The 10,340-nt window shown below is 40.0% G+C and overlaps 1 protein-coding gene across 3 annotated transcripts; it reads right to left on the bottom strand.

Moving 5' to 3' along the window:
• Positions 1–931: 931 nt before the first annotated feature.
• socs6a (suppressor of cytokine signaling 6a) lies at positions 932–6,832 on the bottom strand. 3 transcript variants are annotated; one of them, XM_028433399.1, is made up of 3 exons: positions 6,480–6,832; positions 5,954–6,023; positions 932–4,935 (listed from the first exon to the last, which is right to left on the bottom strand). In XM_028433399.1, exon 3 carries the CDS (start codon positions 4,807–4,809, stop codon positions 3,202–3,204), a length of 1,608 nt encoding a protein of 535 aa, XP_028289200.1. In that variant the 5' UTR covers positions 4,810–4,935; positions 5,954–6,023; positions 6,480–6,832; the 3' UTR covers positions 932–3,201. The 3 variants fall into 3 exon arrangements, with proteins under 3 accessions (XP_028289200.1, XP_028289198.1, XP_028289201.1); XM_028433397.1 differs by having other exon boundaries at positions 6,660–6,832; XM_028433400.1 differs by lacking the exons at positions 5,954–6,023; positions 6,480–6,832 and adding an exon at positions 5,692–5,752.
• Between the last annotated feature and the right edge of the window lie 3,508 nt (positions 6,833–10,340).

Raw genomic sequence — 10,340 nt, 5'->3', positions numbered from 1 at the left:
CTCTTGAACTGTATCCAAAATGTGCAATAAATCACTGTTGATTTTTTTTTCCCAAAAGAAAAAAAATACAAAAAGACCACCTACTTTGGAAAGTTGACAGCTGACAACCAATGTAAACTGGAGTGAACTGGTAATTCTACAGAGGGATTACTAATCTCTACTAACTCTTTTTTAACCGACTACTGTTGTTTGCTCTCCCAAGATGAAAACCAAAGTGTGTACATACATCTACACCGGTGACATTCTATTTCCCCGCTGTTAAATACAAGAAAAGGCAATCATATCCATAAGCAGCACAAATGTGTATAACACATTAAAAAAAAGGAATAAAAAGAGTTCTCAAATTGTACCAATATGTTCATGTGAGAGAGGGTAAACAAAATAAAAAAAGAAGAGGGGGAACGTCCAAACGTAATGCTGTAAACAATTACCTTCACTCACCGAGATGCACAAAATAAAAAAATAAAGTTGAAGCTTGTTAAGTTCTAAACAGCTGTTATGAATTCAAAATGCTTCAGCAGCATGAACAAGCATCAACCTCTGGAATCAAACGTTGAAGGCAATAATGCTTAATAATAATAAACTGGTATTTAAATCACAGCAGCTTAACCATATGAAACTGGCTCCTGCTTGTCAAAATTTGATAACAAATTAAAATGGAAATAGAACTAAAAGACCGTTGTATTGTTTTTAAAAAAGACTAACATTTCACTTTCACATTTCAACTGAAACACACACACAGTAAAGTAAAATTCACATCCACATTCTTGCTATGATCCCATTCCTTGACAGTCAAAGAGCATTAGCAGAGGCTTTGAAATGATGCTGGTGCCTTACCCTTTATATATCCCAACGATATGACAATAATAAAAAACAGATATATGAACACATAAGGACTGTGTGACTTTATATCTTTAAAAAAAAAAAAAAAAAAAAAAAGCCATCTGAGGGACATCTTTAGGCCAAAAGAGGATCCGAGCATGTCAGCGGAGGAGAAGTGCAAGTAGTTTTGAATGTTTTCCCCATGCTTTCTGAAACTGGATAAAATGGACACCTCAAGCAAGCGTACATTCCTTCTGTACAGCCCCATCCCCCAGATGGCGAATGTCACAGAACAAAAAAAAAAAAAAAGGATCACTCAAGAATTCTCAAAAGAAAAATACATCTCTTGTACATAGAACGTCCAGCCAATGTTTGTGGCTCTCTACACAACCAAACACACAACCTAAATCCTTCATTCCTATACAACTCAAAGCTTTAAAATGCTAAAGTCTTTAAACATGCAACACCATTCAAGTTCCTATCTAAAATTCTGCTGTGCTAGATTCATGGAAACTTCCTCAGACACCAACATTTCCAGCTAACTAGAACTAGAACTACGAGCTAACGACCTACCAAAGTTGTCTGAGAGACCATTTTCCAAATACTTTTAAGGACACTGATGTCAAAAAACAAAACAAAAAACAAGATGCTCATTCATAATGTGAAAACACGATTCCCTGTCAAGTATCCATATAAAGCACTTGCGTAGCATATTGTGTGCTCTTCCCTTTACTCTGGCACAAACAGCCCAGTAGAGAGATCATCTGAAGGGTAGTGCAGCTCTGTAGGGACAATGTGAATAAGCAATGGCAAAAAAACACTAAATGCAAGAAATGTCCTTTTAACACTAATGATGCCGTGCAGATGAACGTTTGTCATATGCTGAAAACCGTGCCGTCACTCCAAGATGGCGAGGAGAATTTAACCCTGGCTTTCCCAAACCCATTTTCTGAAGCTCACACCATTTTTGGGGACACTTTTGATCTGGGTCCAGCTCACAGATGACATTAAATGAGACTCAGAAACAGGGATTCCTACATACGGTTTCAGACTACAGATCTGTTTTTTTCCCCTCACTTGAAGGGGTAATTGAGGGCAATTTCCTTTACATACAAATTGCTGAAAGGTAAATGCAACTGTGCATTTTACAGCCTTTTACTCAGAGACGAGCTTTAACAACAACAGCCAAACTCACTCACCCTTTTTACTGTGACATCTCTCGTTTAGAGTAACCCTACAGTGCCTTTAATTGACAGTCTTAAAGCCTTTACTACATGCAGATACAAGCATTACAGATATTGACAAAGTAGTTAGGCCTGAGCTGCAGTGCAGTTTCTGTAACATTCCAAATGCAGACAAATTTACTGGTAACATATTTTTGAAAAAGGTTTATACATTAACTTGATGCTGTTTCTATGAACAGCACATTAAAATCCAGCATTATTAGTACCTTTTAGGCTTGCACAATGTATAATGGCTACATGCAGCCATGAGACTTAAAGCTACATCATTGACCTTACTGTTTAAAACCTCTGACAGACTGACAAATTCTGGATATCTTTTAAGAATACCTTTAAGAAAACCAATTCTTACTTCACAGTTGTCTTAAGGTTGTAAATTCCTGCCTCTGAAAGGGATTCCTTTTTTTGTTTTGTTTTTACACAATTTTTACTACATATATGTAAATAATAATGTCTTATTAATGACCGTTTCGTACATTAGTACAGATGAAACTTACCCAATTGGCAAAGACAAAGCCAGAACCATTTAAATACTGGAACACAGCATCAGTTGTCACATGCCATTAAAGATAATGCTTTAATACGGTGTTTGATCTGGATCAAAGAGATGGTAACAACTAAATCTGTCAGTCTGCTGGGACTTTTAAATTAATGTAGCAATACCTGTCCACTATAAAAAAAAATCATCTGTCCAATGTACGTTTTAGTGGATAAAATTTAAATTCAGAGAATTTTATTTTTTCCTTCTTGGCCCAACTTTAATGCGCATACTAAATTTATGAAACTGCTCTACTTGCACAGCTGGTTATTACATGTATCCATACATCACAAGTGCCTAATGTCTGCACTTAATGTATTCAACTACTTGGCTGTATATCTCTGCTATATTGTTGCAATAGATTATGTGCTGGCCTATATTTCTGGAAGTAGGGCCTCCAAAAACCAGCGAAAAAAAAAAAAAAAAAAAAGACGATCCCGGAACAGTGGAATGGAGGACTACACAGTGACAGGGCCACTGGACATAAATCAAGAGCCATCGGAACCAATCATCTCAAAACTGTGGTTGTCTGTAAACCTTGTTTAAATCTCTTAACTGAACACAAAAGTGCAAATTGCTACCGCTGTCCTGTCTGTGTCCTCAGTAGTGCTTCTCCTGCAGATAATCTTTCATTTTGTTAGGTAATGGTAGATTTTGGATCAGGTCTATTCTTGTGTATTGTCTGATGACGAAACGGCAAAGGTACTGCAGGGAGCGCACTTGCATAAACCGGGATACCGGGTTGGTTAGTCTGACAGGGTAGGTTGCAGACCCTGGTAAGCGAGACCTGGAATAGCAGAAAGCTCCGTTCTCTGAGTCTTTAATAGAATGTTCGATTAAGTCAACAATAGATGTGTGTCCCTCCACATCAGGCTGCTCGTAGAAGCTGAAGCGTCCATTGGAGTGTTCGATGCGAGTGTGAAGAGTTTTGCCCTGTGACCTGAAACTCAGGCTGAGCAGGTACCTATCATCGGAACTGTCTCTGACCAGGAACGAACCGTCAGCCAAATTGACGAGCTTTTCCTCCGCCTCCCAGCGTGTGATGGGACCCCAGTACCAGCCCTGCCTTGCCAGCTTCTTCAGCTCCTCCGTCAGGCTGGTCACGACCATGGGCCCGCTGCTCTGCACTGAGTCATATACCCGACTGACCCCAGGGGCTGAATTTGGGTCAAAGTTGAGGTGGTGTCTTACCCTCTCAGCTACCTGGCTGTCTGAAGAACTGAAGCCCGAAAAAGTCCTGGGGATGTGCCCATTACTAGTCATGGGTGGCAGGAGTGGAGAGAGCGGAGGTGGGACCTCTACCCTGGAGCTTTGGAGCATCAGACCAGCAGAACCAATGAGAATACTATTAACTGAGGCTTCCATGAAGAGATCAGGAGGCAACCCGCTAACCAGTTCATGTTCCTCCGGTCCCTGGTCTGTTAGGAGGGACCCACTGTCTGCCTCTGTCACCACCTCCATAGGAGAGGAGCTATCCAGGCAGGAGTGGGACCCTTCCGGGTACATTCCCTCATCTAAAGGCATTGTGTACTGGATGTAGTCCTGGGGCGTCAACCCCAGCACCACAGGCACGTCATTTTCATCAATATTTAGATGCAGCTCACCATTTTGTGGTTGTTGGAGAGTTTTAAAAGACTCTGCTTGGTCCTGAAAGAGCCCTTCCATCTGGAAATCATGAAATTCTTTCCGGACGCCATTTAAGTTTGGACTTGGACTAGGAGAGTGAACCATGGCTTTAACTTTTACCTCCATCTTGATACAGGCATCATCGGAGTTGACAGACCGCAGAGGCCAGGGTGAGGGGCTATAATGGTGACTACGTAAAGATGAAGATCTAAGTGGCCTCTGTGCTTTCACTTCACTGAAGCTGATAGGCACAGAAGAGGATGAGAAGGTGTCATCATCATCCACTGAGCCAACAGCAGAGGAACCGCCTTTCACTTTCGCCTTCTGCTTGGCAGACAACCTTCTCTTTAGTGATCCCATCAGGCCCTCACTCTTGGAACGGCCCTTATTCTGGCCCCCTTTTTCTTCTTCACCTGCGAGGTCACAGCCAGAAAGCTCTTTGGTGTAGCAGCCCCCAAAAAGTGACTCTTCCTTCGAAAACTCTGTAGTCACCGAGGGCTGCTGGAGCATGACAAAGTCACTCTCGTCTTTGCCCTTTATGCTGAGGGACTTTCGGATGGTTTTAAGGCTTATCTTCTTCATTCTGGCAGGCCCTCCAAAGTGGGGGCATGGGATGGCTCTCCTGGTACCCTGATGAAAGCACTATCCACAACGTCCTCCCATCAGGCCACAAGAAACAAGTCATGCATCCAGTGGAGCCATCCAAACCTGCAGATAATTAAATAAAAAATGTTGTAAAAATTGTGTTCATAATCTCTCTTTAAGTAATTGAATATACATAATATGTTACATATTTTAATGCATCCAAAGGATTTAACATGTGACACTGCTGCATGTGAAATCACAAGTATTAGTTAATTCTTGTCACAGAAATTTCAATGGCATTTTTGCATAACAGTTACACAACCTGACTATTTGAATAATAAAAATTTTGCTGTTAGCAGGCACTATTGATTTTAATCTGCAAAACCTTTTCTGACCAATTATATCCAGTTGTTCCTTTGTTTACCAGATTTCAAACACTATTTTTTCCCAGCAGAAAATGTTCAGAGATCAGATCATCATAACAGTACTCTGATTTCTGTTATGCTACTGCAGAAAACATATCTATGATCCTGGATACTGTATAAAGCCAATGCTTACCAGGACCATTGCACAAATAAATAGACTCAGTTAGTAGATGGCAGACATTCTGAATTTTGAAGGTTAACATGCAAACTTGTGTGAAAACACAAATTGCAGCTGGACATTTAATCAGCTAAATTATGCAGACATAAATCATTTACATTATTGTTAAAATTTGGTTGTAGTTTCTTTATAACGTGAGTACACGGCTAGTTTTCCAGAGGTGATGCTGCCTCTGTTTTGCCTGTAAAAATATATTTATTTTTCTATGTGTTTTGCATCACAGCTTTGCTGCACTGCTGACTATTACCAATTGCTACCACAATATAGTCAACCCACCTTTAAACCTTCTTATTTGACAGTCAGCAGCTGCACCTTACAAACATAATTTTGTTACACAGTTACAGAGCTAGAAGATGTGTCACTAAACTGTTACTACACATAATGTATAAGAGCCATGGTTCTGTCAAATGAATAACAAACACTGAAAAGCTGTGGCAATTTTGGCAAACCAGGACTATAGTATATAGAGACATGTGCCACTTAAAACACCCAAACATCACTGCCTGATAATCAAGACAGCTGCAATCTGATTACTCACCATTATGTGCAGGAAAATGGTGACTCAGTTGGCTGGGTCAAGTTCCACTTCCACCTCCCCTCATTTGATGCTGTGAAAAACAAAGCAAGCTTATTTGTAAATTCTACATATCGGATTAAAACTTGACTTGAACAAAGTGGAAAAACAACATAACATGCACCTATATGACAATTTAAACTGGTGTGTAAAAACTAAAAGTTAGCCAGGCTTGTCCTGACCTGGAAAGGCCTGCGGACATAGCAGCATGTCTTTAGCATAGCTGCGCTTGTTAGCTTTTTACTTTTCTCACTTTAACGGCAATACTGTGGCTCTTATTGCTCCGACTACTATTTGATAGGTGCAGTTTAAATAGAACAAGAGTAAGATATCATGAAAATTATACGTTATTGTTTACCAATTTAACAGATGTGAGCTTGCTTGTATGCTAACACGTAATAGCTACCAACCAGTTAGTGTGTTAGCAACTTTAAAAGTGAATTTAAATTCTATAAATGTCTCTATAAACGTGCAAGATACTGTCTCTTACCTGGTCACGTTAGCTTATTATTTGGACATACAGAACCCGACGGTGTTGGTCTTGTACAACACGGTCATTTAAAGGTTCGCTCCCTGACGAATATTGGCTAATGTTAGCGTGGCTAATGCTAGCTTTCTACCTCAGCCAGCTAGCTCTGTTAGCTTTATCAGTCGAAAACATTGCCATTACCTTCTTTTTAGTCAGCCTTTGCACCCGAACGAAAACATGAAGCGATTATATGGCCGGAGCTGATATTTCTCTAAACATGCGGGTCTAAATTCCCGACCAGAACGAAACAATACGGTGACATCTTTCTGCTCAGGTTGGCTAACACTTTGTAGCTTACGGCCTCTTCCTTTCTTCCTTTGTTGCCTGTTGAATTGTGGGAGCAGATTCAGATGCAGCGAATCAGACACAGCAGCAGCAGCTCCAGCAAGTTTCTACATCCCAGAGGCAGACGCAGCCACGGCCACTCAAATCATGAACATGGTCAGACCGAATCAAAGACAAATACATTCATCAATTAATGTCCTGATCCACAATTTGTAATACTAAAATCAATATTTAAGATAAACCCATTATTATCATACAAACCCTGCAAGAAATGATATCACTTTATGATTATATTACCACAAAAACTTAAACCTGAGCAGGATCACTCTTCTTAAATACCTAATTACTACTACTAGAACTCTTCGCACTTATTTAATATGAAATAAATCTGTCTTATTATGCATAAAAGTAACGCTGAACCACAGACCGACTTCTCAGCAAGAGAAATTACCAAACGTGTAAAAGGGAGCAGTTGCAGCAGAGAGTTCAGCTCGCTCATCACAGCAGAGATATAAACAAGCTTTTATGTATCACATGGAATTATTATCTGCAGTATCTAAAAATGATTTTTGCAGAGATGATTTTTCATAAGGTGCTGCCACAGTGGATTTTAAAATGCATGAGCCAAACTATCTGGATTCTTCGTAATAAGATGAGAAGCATGGGAGATTTAGTGAGACACAGGTTGCATCTCTAAATGAATTTAATCACTAAAATGTAGTCCAGACTTTGGATAAATTAAAATATTGTGCTCAGTTCAGCCAAGATTTCAAACTTCTGTGTGGCTTCCACCATGCACTATATAATGTTTCCTTTATTTTCCACTGCAGACATTAAAAGAACAGAACAGGAAAAAAATATAAACCACTTTTATATACTAATGCTGGCTCTGCTTTCTCTCTGATTTGTATTCGTGAAACATCAAGTTGGCTCTCAAAGTGTTTTCAAAGTATTTGATGCAGCAGCTAAAACTCTGAACTGATACATTGGTTGCCTAATTAGTGTCAGTATTGTTTTAAAGTAGATTGTGTTTACCACTGCCAGGCTAATTTGGTTCATATACCCAATATTACATTGTGTTTTTTTTTCCACACTGTCAAGTGTATGGCAGTCCTTTCCCCAACCTGCTCAGGGCAGCTGCGTGCAGACAGGCACTATGCAAAGACTCTAATTACCAGGCCCTATTAGGGTTGATCAGGCTGCCTTCACTTGATGGGTTTGGGGGGGCTGGTGGAAGGAGGAAGATGGGGGTGGGGGGTGAGGGAGGAGAGGGGTGGTGGCAGCTTGTAGGTATAACACCAAGGACACTGGGAAGCAAGGATGCGATGTTTCTACAAGCTAAATTAGACCTGACAAACAAAGTTTAAGTGTGGTGGTGGATGCCAGACGGAGAAAAACAGATCCAGCTGTGGGAATATTCTGACAAACACATCACACAGTTGCTAATTGTAGACTCTTTATGAAGTACTTTAATAAAATCTTGCTCTAATACTTTCAGTGTCTGCGTGGTTTTATCAAACAGCACAGAGCCTCAGGACCTCACTCACTCTCCGTCTCTCTCATGATCAATATTTCCAAAAGAATTTGAATTAACGCCAAAACACTGAAGTCAAGACATGACATGAAGCAGGCCGTGCAATGTAATGAGACCCCCGTACATATGGGGGGGGAGCTCCTTGTGTTTCATCTTAATTTCAAATGAATGCTGTCTCAGCCATAAATTATTTGCACAATATGTCTGTACGCCTGTTTTAGTTTGGCTCAGGCCTCTGACTTGACTCCTTGTGCCGATGTGGGGATTGTCTGTGGGCCCCCCCCTCCTCAGTGCCCACCTTCATAACCTCAACACTTGCAGCGGAGCGGAAGACGGGTACAGCAGGCATGTCAGGCAGTGACAGGGCCAGCGGGACCGGCTTGGGTTTTAGTTTCAGGAGCAGCTGTGGAGCAGCACAGGAAGTGTGGGTCTCAGCATACGATCTGTGGGTATATGGTGAGGATGATGTAGCCTTGTTGTTTTGGTGTCTCACTGTGATTTCAACAGATTTCTTGTTTTTTGTTTTTGATGGCTAAATCAATCTGTTCTTCTCCCCTTTTCTAGAGGACTACAACCATGTGCATTAATTACTGTTGCACCAGCTGTGCCCATATACAATGTAATGACTCAGCTCAGTCCAAACAGCTGCCTGCGTAAAAACAGTGAATACATTGTCCATGTTTTGTTCTGTGGTAACATGATTTGTTGATACATGATTTAAATGAACTCTGCCTGTAACATCATGTTAGCAGTTTTAACCCTTATTGCTTTTAGTCAAATCCGGCTTAAATTGGCACAATCTCTACTGCAATTACTGCAATTTCTATTCAGCTTTAAAGAAAACATGTCTTTTATATTGAATCGAGTCATAATAATGCTCTAAATGGAGCCACTACTGCATACAAGCCTGAATAACCTGCATGTGACCCTGTGTTTTTATTTTTGCTACTTGTCTGCACCCAAAGGATCCGAGGCACATAATGCCTGTCAAACTGTGATGCGGCGTGCTCTTTGGAATAGACTCAACATCTACTGCAAGCTCCTAGTCTCACCCAGGGCGATGTATTTTTTCTTTAAGGTAAAGGAGACCTCCTCGGCTGACTCTCACTCTGTATTCTTATTGTACATCTGTAGAAAAACATTCAGAAGAACTCAGACCTGTGTTCTGTATCAGAGGCTAAGGGAAGTGGGATGAATTTTTTAACCTCCACAGGTCAATGGACCCTTTGGCAGCTCCATCAATATGACTCCTGTTGTGGAGACAAGCTCAGTTCCGATCCACAGAAGCTTTGTTTGAAATTCTAGTCAAGAAGCAACAAATATGTCTAACACAGACCAGCACATTTTTTCTATTAAGTGTAATTATGAAATTAGAATAAATATTAACATGACCTATATACATATGTGAGATATTGTTGTATTTAAATTTGAACTCTAAAACCTCAAGGTGACAGGAGGAACACATAGTATGTGGCCAAATTAATTATGAGCCCAAACCCCTGTGGAATTATATTATTATGATATCAAATTATCATTTTACTAAGATTGTTAATTATCACCCTGTCAGCTGATCGTATCCGTGTCATGTCTCGAGTGTGAAATCCTGAGCAGCCGGATTAATTTACACACAAAGTATAAAACTTGTGTTAAAAGGAGGAGCACATCTACTTGGATTTTCAAGAACGTCGATATTCGAAAAAGATTAATTTAATTTAATAACCGGGTAATGTGGCTGCTGTCAAAACTTTAGTCAATATATCAGAGTCTCTCTTTAATGATTGTAAAATATGCTTTAGAGGACTAATGATACTGAAAAGAAAAATTGCTTTGGCATGATTATATAAGATTTAAAATAAATGCAATCTAGTAAGAAGAGAGCTGTACTGTGAATGAATGTACTATGATATGTTCAAGACCCACAACACTGATAATATTCATGTATCTGGACATTTACTATTGCATTTATTTTAAAAGTGATGATAAGTATACGTGCTTGCTCTGAT

This window comes from Parambassis ranga, chromosome 20 (genome assembly GCF_900634625.1).
Source record: "Parambassis ranga chromosome 20, fParRan2.1, whole genome shotgun sequence".
NCBI lineage: Eukaryota > Metazoa > Chordata > Actinopteri > Ambassidae > Parambassis > Parambassis ranga.
This window is presented reverse-complemented; position numbering and strand designations above follow the sequence as displayed.

Excerpts from the sequence above, each read along its gene's own strand:
- socs6a (XM_028433399.1), bottom strand. The coding sequence starts at position 4,809 with ATGAAGAAGATAAGCCTTAAAACCATCCGAAAGTCCCTCAGCATAAAG.